At 43.1% G+C, this 16,128-nt stretch overlaps 1 protein-coding gene across 1 annotated transcript in view; it reads left to right on the top strand.

Moving 5' to 3' along the window:
• The first annotated feature begins 6,455 nt into the window (after positions 1–6,455).
• Positions 6,456–16,128, top strand: part of APCDD1 (APC down-regulated 1) — a 32,009-nt gene continuing 22,336 nt past the window's right edge. The window contains exon 1 of the mRNA XM_009567985.2: positions 6,456–6,633. Coding sequence (XP_009566280.1) covers positions 6,576–6,633 — 58 coding nt within the window. The 5' untranslated portion in view covers positions 6,456–6,575. The remainder of the gene's footprint in view (positions 6,634–16,128) is intronic.

Raw genomic sequence — 16,128 nt, 5'->3', positions numbered from 1 at the left:
CCAACTGTGATAGCAGTGGCCATGATTACACCTTGATGACGTCATTTGAAAGTGTGTGGAAGTGGTATCCCTTTACTTAAAGACACTGGTTAGTCCCACTTCAGGAAGAAGCTTCGATCACATGCACTTGTGGCGCAACATACAAGTGGTTTTGAGAGCGTGACCCTGAGTTTAAGATTCAGAGAATGTTTTGAACAAGGGTCAGCTTTGAATGAACAAAATAAAAATGCCTACACTTGGGTACATTTGAGATATCTGCAGGCCTCCAAGACTCTGATACCTGCAATTCGAGTTCAAGATTGAAAGTGGCTGCTGAGAAATAAACAACCTTAGTACAAGAATGAGACTGGATACTAGCCAGTCAAAGGGCCACTACAAAAACCCAGGGGCACTGTTACACAATGTCATGCTTTCAACGTGTGTTTGGCTATTTGTGTACCTAAGGCACATTGCAAGGGACCCATCACCAAATACAAACACTGAACAAAACCATGAAAGAAAATATCCCACCTGCTCCCTCAAGGCCATACTCAGGGTCCCCTCCGTTCCACTGACCACTCAAGGCAGCTAGGGACAGAAGGGCAGGAGAACTTCCTCATCTCCTTGCGGAGCAATGGCTCTATCTTTAACAGGGCTGCCTGGAATAGGTTCGATTTCCCACTCTTTGTCTCTCCCCTATGTGTTTCCTTTGCTCCAGAAGTTTGCAAGTAGAAGGAAGACCACAGGCAGTGCTCTGCAAAAGATGAAAAATCATTTCTCCAAGGATGTTATTAACCTGGAGGAGCATTGGCCCCAAAAGGAATATGAGAAGAATATAAACAAAGAAAGTAGCTCCAAGGTGCATTAGCTGCTACTTGAGACTCTCAAACAAGCTTGGCAGGTCACATTAATCCATTTTTCAGTTTGGAAATGAAAGCTACTTCTTTGGATAGTTTATAAAAAATTGCCAGAACTTCCATTTTCTCTGAGAAATTAATCAAAATCAAACTTTAATTTTACTTTGAGAAAATATCAGCAGTACATGTGTTTAAATTTTGCCATAAGTTTTCTTTTGTCTTCAGCAATGGAAACCGTCATTGTTTCAGCTGATCGCACAGTGCTGCAGAGCATGAAGATATACGGAGGACATTTTTAGCCAGAGTGCAACAGATTTTCAATCTGCTGGTTTAGCAGAATGGAGTGGATTGTTTTTTTGAGTCACAACATCAGAAAGCCACTGCGCAAACAACAGAAGGCATAAACAACTTTTACGAAGGCATTTTCACCACACTCATTTTCATGGTATTTGAATGCCATGAACAAATGAAACCAGCAGCACTGGAGAGGGTTAGGATGGCTGCTCGTACATATGTTGGATGAAGAAATAGCTTCAGCTCTTGTTTGCTGTGCTTCTAGATGAAAGCTGTCAGCATACAACAAGCACTTGCTCTTCCAGCTGGTGCTTCCAGCAGCCTCATCCAGGGCCTGATCCAGCCCTTGCCATCATCAATGGCAAGACCCCCACCAAGTTTGCTGGGAGCTGGAGCAGGCCCTAAAGCTCTGGTTGCAACAACAGCACCATGAAAATGTCCATGCTCGTAGTAAAGCAATTCTACACAGAGAAGTTTTTCTTTGGCTCTGAGCAATCAAATCACAAGCATATTTTAAATGACAAAAACACGTGGAAAAAGGAGAGTGCCTATTTTATTGAAAGCCATTTGCTCTGTGTGTGTGTACGTGTGTGCATGTCTCTACATGTATCTAAAAAAATAGAGGAAAACGAGCCTTTCTTGACCACGGCCACAAGACCTTGATTTTTTAACTATGTTTGGTCTACATTTTCAGTGCCAGGTAGCAATGCCTCAACATGTGTATTGTGTCTTAGATCACTAAAATAAATTCATTACCAAAATATACTTCTCAGACTAGTTATCTACCTGAACAAGGAAGAACAATGAATAGACTTCTGTGGTAACTTGTATTAATTCAGACCCACAGTTTGCAGGTGAGCATTACCAGGTGAGAAAGTTAAACTCGGATTCAGCACCCCTTAAAATAATGATGAAACTCCAATGGCTTCAGTGGCTGCATCGAAGATCAGGTCCCCAGTGGGGGAAGGTAAATTATTCTGCTGAACATCTAGAAAATATTGCTAAAGGCTCTCTCAGTTACTTTTGCTAACAAAGAATAAGAAAAAAAAACACAGCAGCTGAAACACCTTACTCTAAGAATATAAAACTGATCGATGCAGTAACTAATAAACCGTGCTATACTCCATAAACCACAGCATTTTCAGTCCAAACTGAAAGGAGAAACAAACCGAATGCCATTTGTTTACATTGTAAACATCTCCCTCAAACAACTGAAGCCAAATTAAGAAGTCACACAGTGCGTATTTCTATGTATCAGACAAGCTTCAGGCTGGTCTTGCAGATTGTAACTCAAGCTGGACATGTAGGAAAATTTCTCTCCAACTCTTCACTTATTTTCTTGAATTTGTCATGGACAATTCACAAATAGAAATCTGACAGGCGCTTGTTTCTTTGCGAATTAGTTGGTCTACTCCTTTCAAATAAATCTTCATGTCATTTCTTTGAATTATTCAAGAGAACATGTTGTCTTTTTAAAAACATACTATAACCATCAGCAAATCATAGCTGTGGCACTGCCAAAGCATTACCGAGTCAAAGAGTGCTGCCCCATCCCATTCTTCTCCATAGCGTAAAGTGTCCCACATACTCACTGCCTCCGTTCTCTCCCATCCTCTCTCTCTTCTAACTATCTTTCACCACCAGATTGGCATTGGCAGCCAGCCAACCAGCCAGCACTTTAGCTAGACAAGTGCTATGCTAATATGCCTAGATCTTTGAAGTGTCACACAACAAGTCCAACAAGTTCGTTTTCTTCCTATTTTCATACTTTTTGCAGAGGGCCCCAGCCAAAAAGTACATTTCCCATCAGTTTTTTTTTTTAAAACGGCTCCTTTCTGTGCAAACTTCTGCTGACAACTCCCATTTTGAATGCTTTCACCCCTATGATATTCTTGAGAATATGGCCGAGAGATGCCTTTGTAAGTGATATTACATTATACCAAGTTCAGAATGTCGTGGTTGGGTTGGTTAATAGTTTTCAATGAGCACTGATGTGACATGCTGCTTAGAACAAAGTGCAAAGAGCTGTTATTTGCCACTGCTTCCCATCACAGATTACACATTCTGGACAGGGGCACAGTAACGAAACAAGTGTGACTGGGCATAGTTAAAAAAAATGTTGCATATCAGGCTGAAAAGAACCATAACCTTAAAATAACACAAAAATTAAAAAAGACAAGTAAAAGACAAAGCATAGTTTGTGCTGGTTTGGGAAAGTTCTCCTGTGTCTGAGCCCACTCGGTATTGATTTTATTTTATTTCAGTACCATATCTGAAGCTGCACTGACACAAAAATCACAAGCGGACCCTAAGTTACCAAGTTGGCCAATGGAGCAATAAAGTCACCGCCCTTTCCTCTTCTAAAAAGCTGTTAGTGATGCTGCTGTGGGAAGCTGCCACGTCCCAGGAAGAAACTGTGAGATTCTGGGATAACCGACTTTTGAGATAAATGACTTTTTTTGGCGATTCTTAGTCTCATCTTTTTACAGACAATTATGTTGCTTTATCTGAGGACGGTAAATCAGGTTTTGTCTATAGAGAAAGCCTCTCCTTTCAGATGTTGATGGTTTTATACAGTTATACTTCAAAACCGCTAGTCCTTCATTACTGCACATGGAGATGCTGGCCTGCCCTTTACATTCAAGTAAATAGTGCGTTACTTACATTAAAAGCTCTCCTACACCATATTATACATATACCTTCCAAACCTGTGAGATTCTTCAAGCTGTCTTGTTGCACCAGGCAGGACCCCTTCATAATAATCTGGTGCTCAAGGCAGACAACAGAGCAATCCACAGATGCTGCCTTTCACTTCTTCTCTCACCCACTTGAACACCCAGCAGGAACCGATCATCCTGTCAGGAACTTCTTTTAGGAGAGGTAACAGTCATGCACAGATCTAAAGTGCATCACTGGTCCCCACAACTCGGAAATACAGCAGCTTGTACTACACTTAAGCAAACATTGTTCTTTTCCTTGCTCACTGGATCTGTTTCACGGACAAAACCTGCAGGAAAAGAAAAACTACCTGGGTGCCTCTGCCACTGCAGGATTGTTAAAAGTGGCAAAATAAGAATTTTGCTTAAAAAATAAGAATTTTGCTCTGTATTAGTCCTGAAAATAGTCAAGTGGCTACACAAGGCTTCCCAAGCAATTTTTCCACACACACTGCGCCGACAGCAAGCATCGCCTCCCTCCCCACACACCTCTGTGGCAACTACTGGAATGGATTAAAGATGAGCAAGCAGTGTTGGGTAACAATATTTTTACAGCCTTACTCAGCATCTTACTCTGTGCTTCTCTCTCCAGGTCACTGAGAGGATATCTGACCACTGCAGGCTTGTACAGACCGCCACCAAGCGCTCTGGAAACCATCCTTTCTGGCTTAAAAATCATTTGTGTGATGGCAGGCATAACCCTGAGAATCCATGGCACTGGAGCGCTAATTCTGACTCACCACTTAACTTGTCACTGTCTCAGTTTCCTCACCGTGTAAGTAAAGAAGATTAAATGTATTATTCCTTCTCAAGGGAGCTGCAAGGAATCATCATTGTTAGTATTTCTTTTAAGCACGCAGCGTATAAATAGTTCAGCTCGGTTAAGTTGTTCAGAACTCAGTTACATTGGTTATTCTCAAAATTTCCTGCAATTTGTTACACGTCCTTTGCCAGGAGGCCCTACAGCCTAGTCCAAGAGGCCAAACACAAACAGGAAAACATGACGTCCGAGTCCGGAGGACATGACAAACGAAAGCCTCGTGCTTACACCCAGGCCCATGAGCCGCTCACATGCACAACATGAAGCGCATGCGTAAAGAGGTTGCATGACTGGAGCGTAAGATTAGACTAAAAACCAACACTAATCAACAACAGACACGAGGGAAAATGTACGGGTGAGTGCGGCACCAAGAAGGCAACCGTAGCATCTATTTTTAGCTTTTAAAATGCCCCATTTACGCGGAAAGCCGCAACCAAGCAAAGACTTCCTTTCGAGGCAAGGGCACGGGTCAGCTTTCTTTCTGTCCAGCCGCGCTTTGTAACCCTTTGGGAAAGCAGGATTTGGGCACGGAGAGCTGCAGCCCTCCCGTTCCCCTTGGGAAAGCGGGATTCGGGCACCGAGAATCGGGATTCGGAAATGAAGAGTTGTGATGTGGGCACCGAGAGTCGTGATTCGGGCACCGACAGTTGTGATTCAGGCACCTAGAGTTGTGATGCAGGCACCTAGAGTCATGATTCAGGCACCTAGAGTCATGATGAGGGTACCGACAGTCGTGATTCAGGCACCGAGATTCGTGATTCAGGCACCTAGAGTCGTGATTCAGGCACTGAGAGTCGTGATTCAGGCACCAATAGTCGTGATTCGGGCACCAAGAGTTGTGATTCGGGTACCTAGAGTCTTGATGCGGGCACCGAGAGTCGTGATTTGGGCACTGAGAGTCGTGATGAGGGCACTGAGAGTCGTGAGGAGGGCACCAACAGCCGTGATGTGGACACCTAGAGTCGTAATTCGGGCACCGAGAGTCGTGATTCGGGCACCGAGAGTCGCAGCCCTGCCGGCAGCCCTCCCGTTCCCTTTGGGAAAGCAGGATTCGGGCACCGAGAATCAGGATTCGGGCACCAAGAGTCATGATGCAGGCACCAAGAGTCGTAATTAGGGCACCGACAATCATGATGAGGGCACCTAGAGTGGTGATTCAGGCACTTAAGAGTCGTGATGAGGGTACCGACAGTCATGATTCAGGCACCGAGATTCGTGATTCGGGCACCAAGAGTTGTGATTCGGGTACCTAGAGTCGTGATGTGGGCACTGAGAGTCGTAATTTGGGCACCTAGAGTCATGATTCGGGCACCAAGACTCGTGATTCGGGCACCTAGAGTCGTGATGAGGGCACCGACAGTCGTGATGTGGACACCGACAGTCATGATGCGGACACCGAGAGTCGTAATTTGGGCACCAAGAGTCGCGATTCGGGTACCTAGAGTCTTGATGCGGGCACCGAGTCGTGATTCAGGTACCTAGAGTCATGATGAGGGCACCGAGTGTCGCGATTCGGGCACCCAGAGCCTCAGCTCTGCCGGCAGCTCCCGTTCGCTTTGGGAAAGCGGGATTGGGGCACGGAGAGCCGCAGCCCTGCCGCTCCCCGCAGCCGAGGAAGGACCCGGCACCCCGCCCAGAGCCCGCGGGCACAGCCCGGCTCCGCTCCGCGGCCCTCCCGCCGCCGGCCGTGGGAGCGGCTCGTGGCCACGCTGCTCCGCCCCCGCCCCGCCCCGCGAGGAGTCCCCGCCTCCCGGCCCCTCCTCCTCCTCCTCCTGCTGGAAGGGGAAATATGAAGCGGGGCCGGCGCGGCGCTGCGCGGAGACGGCGAGTGAGGCGGTGGCGGAGAGGGCATCGCCGGGCCCCGAGCGGCGGCCGCAGCGCAGCCCCCGGGGGGCGAGGAGCGCAGGGATGCTCGCCCCGAGCGGCGGCCTGATGAGATACCTGTTCCCAGCCCTGCTGCTGCACGGTGCGTGCGGGACCGGGACCGCGGGGAACGGGGCCGCGCGTGTCTGTCTGTCTGTGTGTCTGTCTGTGTGTCTGTCTGTGCGCGCATATGGAATGTCTGTATAGGTACCTGTGTCTGTATATAGATGTGTGTGTGTATATGTGTATGTATGTATGTGTGCCTGGAAGTATATACGCGTATATATATATATATATATATGTGTGTGTATATATTTGAGTGCGTATATATATACGCGCATATATATGTGTGAGTGACTATATGTGCATGTTTGTCTATATATACATGTGTATGTATGCATGTCTATATATATGTGTGTGTGGCAGTATATGCGTGCATATATATATATGCATGTATATATGTGTGTGCGTGCATATGTATGTGTGTATATATGTGTGTGTGCATATATATATGCATGTCTATATGTGCATGCATATATATACACACGTATATATGTGTGTGTGCATATGTGAGTGTATATATGCATGTGTATGTGTGTATATAAATGCATGTATATGTGTGCACATGTGTGTATATATGTGTGTATATACATGTATGTGTATACAGGCACACATATTTATACAGACACTATATATATAAATATATATGTATACATATATGCCCGCGCTTGTGTGCGTGAAAAGGCAGCAAAGAGCCCCACAAACTCGCTGGTGCAGGGAAAGGTTTGCATGTGGTTGCACTCGCCTGCCCGTCCTGGGTACGGGTGTTGTATCCCTGCTGCTCTGGTTAGGTCGTGCAGAGGAAAGGTCCCTCTGGATGCCGGAGCATGCAGAGACCTTGTTCGGTCTGCCTGAACCCCATTGTTAGCAGCATCGCTCTCCCAAACGCGTGGCGGAGAGCGGCAACCAGCCGGTGTAGGCAAAATCAGGCAGGAAGCGTCCGAGCTCCGAAGTTCATGTTGGTGGTGTTACCGTTGTGCGCCTGTAACTGCTTGGATGGAGCAGCTGGTCGGGGCACCTCACACATAGACAATTTACACACCGTTGGGCAAAGGGCTGGTTCTACCAGACTCTGGAGAACTTGGCCGAGATGTCCTACAGGACCCTCGTTTCACCTGCAGGCGAAGAAAAGTTTTCTGATGTGGGGGTGTTTGCTGTGAAGCCTTAGGCAGCCAAGTTTGCCAGCACTCGGTTGTGTACCAAACAAAAAGTGTTTTGCTGCAGTTCACAGAGATTCTGGGTGTTATTACGCACAGTCCTGCTTTGACACTCTCTCAGCTGAGCCTTTCACTGTCATTTCTCTGAAACTGCACAAATAGGCAAAATTTTATTGAGAAAAGACACTGTATTTAAATTTAAACTTACAAGTTCATCTTGTAAATCCCTATTTAGGCACTTAAACAGATAACTCATCTTTCCAGAAAGCCAGTGTTCTTCAAGAGCAACTTCTGAAAAGGAGGCTGTTTAATGAGCTGCTTAGCTATGTCGAACATTTGGCAGCCAGATTTGAAAAATCTGGGTACAATATTGTTCTGAAAGAGTAACTCTACTTACTCGGTTACAGCATCATTGTGAAGAGTGTTCTTAATTCTGAGGTACTTTGTGGCATCCAACCCTCTTCAGCTAAATTTCTTAGGACCCCAAGCTTACTTGTAAAAAGAGGAATTTTTTTTAACTGTTACAATGTAAGTGACCTACATGGATTCAGTGTGAGATCTGTGAGCTGGGGTGAGGATTTCAAAGCTGTTCCTGGAGTTGATTTTGTGGAGCAGGGATTGTATCTCTCTGTGTTTGTACAAGTGCTAAGCACACAGTTGGTATTCAATAAATAATAAAGAGCATGGGCTTCTGATTGTGTGTTTTGTTTTGAGAAAGAAAGAGCAGGAGACCCTGTTCCCCAGGAGGGGGTTTTGTACTCTTCTCACAGCTCAGCTATGAAATCCGGAAAGCATAGAAACGTGTTTAGCTGAGCCAGACTTGCCGGAACGCCAGAGGTGTTCTTTAAAAGTCTGTGATCTGAGATATAAAAGTCAAAATGGGAGGTTTGAAGTTAGAGGGTAAAGAAGGGAGATGTAATTACAGGGTTGGACTCCCCGGCTCATCTGCTTGGAATTACAGAGGAGAGCTGAACCCGGCTAGAGCAGGAAACATTAAAATCAGGGCCAGCGATCAGATCAAAACAGCAGCTGCCAAAAGAGGATGAAGGAGTAAAATCATCTATTTCTTCCATCTGTAGTTATATTTCACCAAATAACATATACCTAAGTTCTTACAGAAAGCTATAGCTCAGCAGCCCGTATATAAAGATATACACCTTGGTAATGTAGGAGTGCACGGTTTGGATCTGAGCTTCAAGTGCTGGGAAACTACTGCCCTCTTACAAACTTGAAAATGACATTGGTGGCAATTGATGCACCGAAATGCAGACTGTCTAAATGTATTCACCCTCTTAGCTTTAACTTGGCCCAGAGCTTTTCGCTGTGTACCATAGAATCAATAGGAACATCCTCAGCTAGCCTGAGCTGGTCATATGTAAGAATAACTATCAATCCCAGAGGATTGCAGTGTTAAGCGTCTTTATAGCAGATGATGTTTTCTTTTGCATTTCTATTGCACCTGGCGATTTAAGGGTTAAAAGTGAGGGAGTGTGGGTGGGTGGTTGAGGATTTTTAGGGCTTAAAGCTTTATAGCACAAGTTAAAATATCCTGTAAGGCTAAAGCTTTTGCTTTCATTACAATAAGAAGTGCCTATTCTAACATCAGCGAACAAAAAATTGGAAAATCTTCTGTTCATAAAACCTGTACAATGTCAAAAAAAGAAAGATCTGCAGCTGGAAGTTGTCCATTTTCACTGTTTTCTTTGCTTAGACAAAAAGCCACAGAAGTTTCAGATGTCAAATGCTAAGACCATTCAGCTCTAGAAAACCTGATTAATAAGAGCTATACTCAAGTGGATTCAAAACAAATTTGGCTAATTTCTTTTGTAACTGTAAACTTTTTTACAAATACAGATGCTAAGAAGAAACCTTAGTGTATTTCTGGTTATGTTAGCATTAGAGTAATGAATTAGAAACTTAAAGTAAAACAATTTGTAGTTAACGTCATGGAAATAGTACTAATGATGAGGACAGGATTGTTAGGCTTTTCAGAGAAAAACTGTTTGTTTTTAAAAGTTCTCTGGTAATATTGCTTAAATTAGTTACGTAAAAGTGTTTTATTTCAAAACCTGTTCAGGAAAATAGTAAGTGAATGTATTAGTAGATGTAAATACCCTTATCCATAAAATGGACAAATACTGTGCTCTATCCTTAGAGGCATATGTGATCTGTTCTCTCAGTACAATGCTGCTTTTGGAAATCTGGAAGACAACAAAGAAAAAGAGGGGAAGGCACACTGCTTAGTGGAAGACTTGTAAAGTTTGCAGGGAGAGTTAGAAGATGGACTCAATTTTATTCACAATTTCATCAGGGTAAATTCAATTTCACTTATCTCTGTAGCTTGACTATGGGCTCATAATGGTACAGTGTAGGTGTCATGAACAGCAAGGACAATTTTTGTGCCCTGTATGGTCTCTGTAGGAGATGTACTGCCAGGCAATGCAGCCCAAAACTAGCCTTAACCATGCTGAAGGCAAACACCTTCAGCTCTGCAGGGTCTGCAGGCTGCACAGCAGATGTCTGTGACAGAGAGCAGATGTTTCCTTCAAAGAGTGCAAGACCAAACTACTGTCGATCCTGAATCACACTTAACAGCCCGGTGCTGCACCCACTCAAGCCACAGGCAGAGTTCCTGCTGCCCTGAAGGGTGGTGGTGGGCTTTAACCCTTCAGGGCGTCATAAAGAAGCCCACGCTCTGGGCAGTGGCGTTTCAGCTTGCATGGGTAGCAGCAGTCACCCCAGATAAGAGTCAAACTTCAACTTAGCAGAGGTTATCGGCTGTGTAACTGCTTGGCACTTAGTTCTCTGACTTCTTCCAAGATGGGGCGTTGGGTAAGGACTGAGCTGCAGAGTAACGGAAGACCTCAATGCTGGGACAGTCAGCCTCGGGGAAGTTTCTTTTTAGCTGTTCCATCTAAACGTACTTCAGATCTCTCTGCAGGATATTCCACACTCTGAAACACTCATTTTGCATCTCTTTGAAAGCTGTACCTGGAAACTCTGTATGCACAAGAAAGGCAACAGATATATGTGAAAGGAAATAGTTGTCCTGTCTGCTTCCATGACCATAAACCCAACTTTCCTTTCCCAACCCTTTTGTTTGTAGTAGCTAATTTAGGTCCCAATCCTGCAAGAACTCTTTGAAGTTTCAAGTGCAGGGAAAACACTGGAAAACACTGACCACAGCTTCGTAACAGGACGTTATATTCTCTGTAGCAATTACGTAAGTTTGCACTGCAGCTAAAAGCCTGTCATGGGCGTTATCTAACACTATCCCACATCAAGAAAGAGTGTAATCCAAATGTGTATTTATTTAATTGTGCAGGGCAACTGCCCAGATAAGGAAAGCTATAAACTTAATCCAGCCAATTACTCTTTATCTGTTGGAAGGTTCTTCAAGTTTCAAACAAGTTCTAACTTGAAAGCAGTTTGCTGTGGAAATAAAGAATGAATGTTAAAATGTTTCTGTTGGAGATCAAGCCATATTTTGAACTTGTAGTATCACTTGAGGTTATTCTAATTCGTAATAGAATTATGCTTTTCTGGATTTACATTGCTATAAATGAAAGAAAAAGTGAAGTGGACCCTGATCAGTGATCCCAATCTAAACCCAGGTTTGAATCCTACTTTCAGGTAACATTTTTTCTCCTATTTAGCAAAGGGTGAACCTGCTGAACACCTAATAGCTTTGAGTCTGGTTAGAAGTCATGGTTTAAATTCTGGTAAAGGTGTTAATTAAACTGATTAAATCTAAACAGTTTAAGATTATTTGCATTATACTTTTGCAATCTGGCATAGCTGAACATAATTTGGCCAGGGTGTTTAAGCTTGAATTAAATTGTAAGGATTTATGTTCAAGCACAATTCTTTTTATCATTATCTGTGTTGCAGTTGTACGTTATTTGCATGCTATTTTCCAGAAAATTAAAACATTTATTCTAGCAGCTCACGTGTTTTTTTGTAGAAATGTTGATGGAAACCTTTGTGATAGTCATTTTTGGAACATATTTGGGTAACAGCCTGCCAACAGATTGTCCTTTTAACATTTGTATTTTACTCGCAGCTATGTGCAGAAGTATTTGAAGAACTTGAAAGTATCCTATCTTCCCTTAACAATTATTTTTATCTTGATTAGTTTTTCCCACATCAGATACAGGTTTATAACCTGAGAACCTGAAGTCCCCTATCTGGTGTACTACATGCTCCTATCTGTGTCTTCCTGGAGTGGCAGCTGTGCAGACCTCCACTTTCCCATTCAGATGGATGTTGCGTCAGTCTCTATCAAATGTGATCTGTGAGGGTCTGAGAAGAGATCCCCAGCTAGCTGTAGCACCTCTTATGCTATTTTAAATTAGTTTGATGCTAAAGATGTAATCTACACTGCTACAGCTGGATTATGAAAGAGAAGTTGGGTATCAACTCATCAGAAAATGCATTTTGTTTGCTTTGTTTTTCTAGCTGGCATTTCTGATAGATTCTGGAATTTTCATTTTCTTTCTGGACTTGCTCCTTTGAGTGGTACAATATTATGAACTGTGGTTGTATTGTAGCTAAAGTGAAAACCAGCCGGAGGCTTCACAGAATTATTGCTATGAGTCTCATGCAAAGACTGTTTTTTTTGTTTAAAGTCCGTCACACTTTTGAGTGATGCAGTGGTGGATTTTGTTTATTTGTTTATTTTTCACAAGTGGGTAAGATTCCTTCATAACGCACAAAAATTTAGAAGTCAGTCAGGGAGAGTCTGAGATACTTTAATGGGATTGTCATGGAACCTAAACATCTGTCTGTGCTGTAGTGAACAGCAGACTTGGATCTCTTTGAATGAAAGTAGTGGCTCCAACTATGGTGCAACTGCATCTAAGCTCCCAAGTGGGCTTTTAAAGAGCCATGAAAGCCTTTTCCCAGTTTCATGAAAGCGCATTTTAACCTTGAGCCTTCTAGCAATGCCCTATTTAACAAGGCCAAATGGATCTTTTAAAATTTGTGGTGTCATCCCTGCAGGATCTTGGTTTTGTACAACACCTCGTTGCACACTGCCAGGGGTGGAGCAAGAGACACTGTGCTGTCACTGAGCACCTGCTGTGAGGAAAAGCACAGGAAGATGATGTCTGGTTTAATGTCTTGCATGGGACACATATCACCAGTCTTATGTTTGATCTTGAGAAGGAACTAGAGGAAGTCATGGCACCTTTGTATTGTAGTCATATATGTGCAGGCATGTGTCAGTAAATATAAAGGCATTGAATTAATTACTTGGTAAGAAAAGAGCCTGTGCTAAACTATTTCCTTGCCCCAGCAACACACACACATAGGTAAAGGTCCCGTTGCTGCCTTTTGATTTTATACCATAATTCATATTCTGATGTTAATGTCCTATTTATGTGATGTTGGACAGCACGTGTGTGTTTTCTGCATCCCTTCCTCTTTCTCTGCAGACTTTATGTTTTCATGCATGTCTTGATTACCTAAACTTATTCCTGCTTTCATTTGTAATATTTCAATAGATGGAGAGTCCCAAACAAATACCCTCTTTGCAGGTACAGATCTTTGGGGCTATCCATGCAAATCTCCTTTTCATCCCCTGGTTACAGCTTATCATTTAAAAGCTGCAGACAGAACTACAGACGTGATAGGAAGAGCTGGGACCACATTGCTTTTGAGCTATGTCAAAGAAAAGACATTGTAGAATACCACATAAAGTTTGACTTCTTTTCAAAACGCCCTTCTTTTTATTTTGTGCTCCAGGGAATAATTGGGAATGTATAATGTGGTTACTGCGTTTTCTCCTTTGATATGTGCACATACAAGATGGTATCCTCCCGCAGAAGGATTTTTGCTTGGAGAAATTAAATGCCCAAGTGTGTTTAAATGAATAAGTCATTCACTTTTAAGTGTGTCTGTATTCATGAATCATATGACATGAGCTAGGCAAAATACAGCTGCTTAAAAGCAATGGTATAATAAATATGCCTTGGAAGTAGTCACTTGAACTATTTCAAAACCTCTTGATGGTAGATTTCAAACACTTAACAACTTCAAACGGAGATGTAAATTTTCAAAGACTTAGTCACTGGGAGATAATTTCTTTGCAGGGGACACCCCAACAGCTATGTTTCTATTGAAACAGTTAGTACTGATGGTTACTGCCTCTACCAGGAACCTTGTAGGCGGTGTCACTTCTGACCTAAAAGATGCTCAGAGCCCGCGAACAGGAGCACTCGCTCCATTTCAGACCGAGGTGCTGAAGTAATGTGGGCTTTTTGAGTGTGTAGAAACTTAGAGATAGAGAAGACTCTTAGAAGGCAAACTGTCAGTCACTAGCTGTGATTCAGAATGACAAAAATAAATATACTGGTACCTGTAACTAGCTGAACTTGTTCTCCTGGCAGTGTGCAGGCCTGTGCTATCCACCCCATACGCACAAGATTTCAGATAAACCCAAGTTTTTCAGATCGTGAATTGATGTTCCGGGTGCAGTGGGCTGCAGACATAGCACGGAACAGAGCTGCTGTGCAGAGGTGCTGGCTTCAGCCCAAGAGGCTGTACCACCGTGCACATGAAGCATTGACCCTGTCTAGCAACTCCTGCCTCTCCAAAGATGCAGTTAGCCTAAGCAAAGTGTCACCCTGACATGACTATAGCATTTCTGAAGTGGCCATACTGTTTGTAACTGCAGAACAGCAGTTGTTTGGCACTAACATGAGTGGCTCTGCTTACCAATGTAGAATTACCTGAGAAGCCGTGATTTCCAGAAAGGGAGAGGTACTGACCCTCTGAAAATCAGGCTCCTTTAAGGGCATCTTAGATGGTATGCTCAAATATCAAAGCATCCCTAGTATTTATTACCCTTTAGAAAGTAGGGCCATAAATTCTCATTCAGATGGAAGAATTATTTGTAACCTGCAACAAAGCTACCAGATTTACCAGTAAAGACTTTGTGAGGTTGTATTCATTAATCTTATGAAATCTTGAGATCATTCAGTGGTGAAAACTGTTTACATTCAAGTATTTGTTGTGTTCTTTCTGATCATACTTTACCCTGCCTACTGGGTAAGTCCTTGCCTTTGTTTAGCCTAGGAATTGCTGTTTTTAAATGGTTGGCATGTATTTATATTTTTAGCTATGCCATTTTCCCAGGTGTTAACTTAAGTTTTTTCTGGAAGATCTAAGACTTAGCCAACATAATGAATCACTGACACAATTTTTTTTTTTTTGCAATAGGAAATGGCAAAAATTTGTAATGGTGTCTGCCTAGAAACAAACAATACTTATTTTTTTGTAATTTCTGTGGCGATGCTGTGTGCTGCCCAAGCACGTGCCTCACTCTTAGATGGTGCCTCGGCAATAAAGTGTAGGATCCAGTGTTAGGCAGCTTGGTGTGGCGTAGGGTTGCACCACACACTGGTGATCCCAAAGAGCCCAGTTCTTGAGCCAGGTCAGCCAAGAGGGCACCAGAAAAGATGGAAGTGAATCCCAGACCCTGTGCTTGGGAGCATGTGTTAGAGAGACATCCCACTCCTGAGACAGATGCTTTGACTTCATGGGCATGCAACCAGTCCTTCACCTTCACCCATATTTGTTTTCTAGCCTGCTAGTTCTTAAATTCCTTCTGGCAAAGTAGTACACTTTCCAACCCATTATATAAGGTTCATGTTTTTCACCTCTTAACCTCTAAATGTGTGTTTTTCTTTTGATCTGTGTTTTCTAACATATCTAAGAGCAGGCTGTGCCTAAAAGAGTAAAGATGCATTTCTTCTGAAGCTATGTATCCATTTTGTTCACTTAATATTGTGTAGAGAGAGCATTGGTGGGTTTTGTATGTATACATTACTAGAAACCAAAATTACTGTTCACTGGACATAAAATTAGGTTTTGAAATTCTTTTTCCCCTTTAAAATAAAAATAGCAGAATCTGCCTTTAATTGACCCATGTCAGTCGTCACAGAGGCTTCCTCTGTGCAGAGGCTTTGCTTTTAATATCTGTTTTCCCTTGGCTTTATTTGCAAGTTTATTATAGAAGCGTTCAAATTAGAGGTGGGCTGAAACCACAGAGTGTTTGTCCAGATCCAGGTTTTTGATCGTCCCGACCACATCACCTGGGTGTGGAAACACCACTCTTCGGTTAAAGTCCTCTGCCCAGTATATTTTGTAAAGTAAATCTATGCAGTGGATTATTAGTGGGCTAACAGAGAGGACAAGCTTCTTGTACAGGGCCCTTCTGTAAGAGAAAGATATTGAGTTGCTGGAGCATGTCCAGAGGAGGGCAATGAGGCTGGTGAAGGGTCTGGAGCACAAGTCTTAAGAGGAGCAGCTGAGGGAACTGGGATTGTTTAGCATGGAGAAAAGTAGGCTGAGGGGAGACCTCATCAGTCTTTACAAGT

The sequence above is a fragment of the Cuculus canorus genome, chromosome 2 (assembly GCF_017976375.1).
Source record: "Cuculus canorus isolate bCucCan1 chromosome 2, bCucCan1.pri, whole genome shotgun sequence".
NCBI classification, from domain to species: domain Eukaryota; kingdom Metazoa; phylum Chordata; class Aves; order Cuculiformes; family Cuculidae; genus Cuculus; species Cuculus canorus.
Note: the sequence above shows the minus strand (reverse complement) of the source record. Positions and strands in the feature narration are given on the sequence as shown.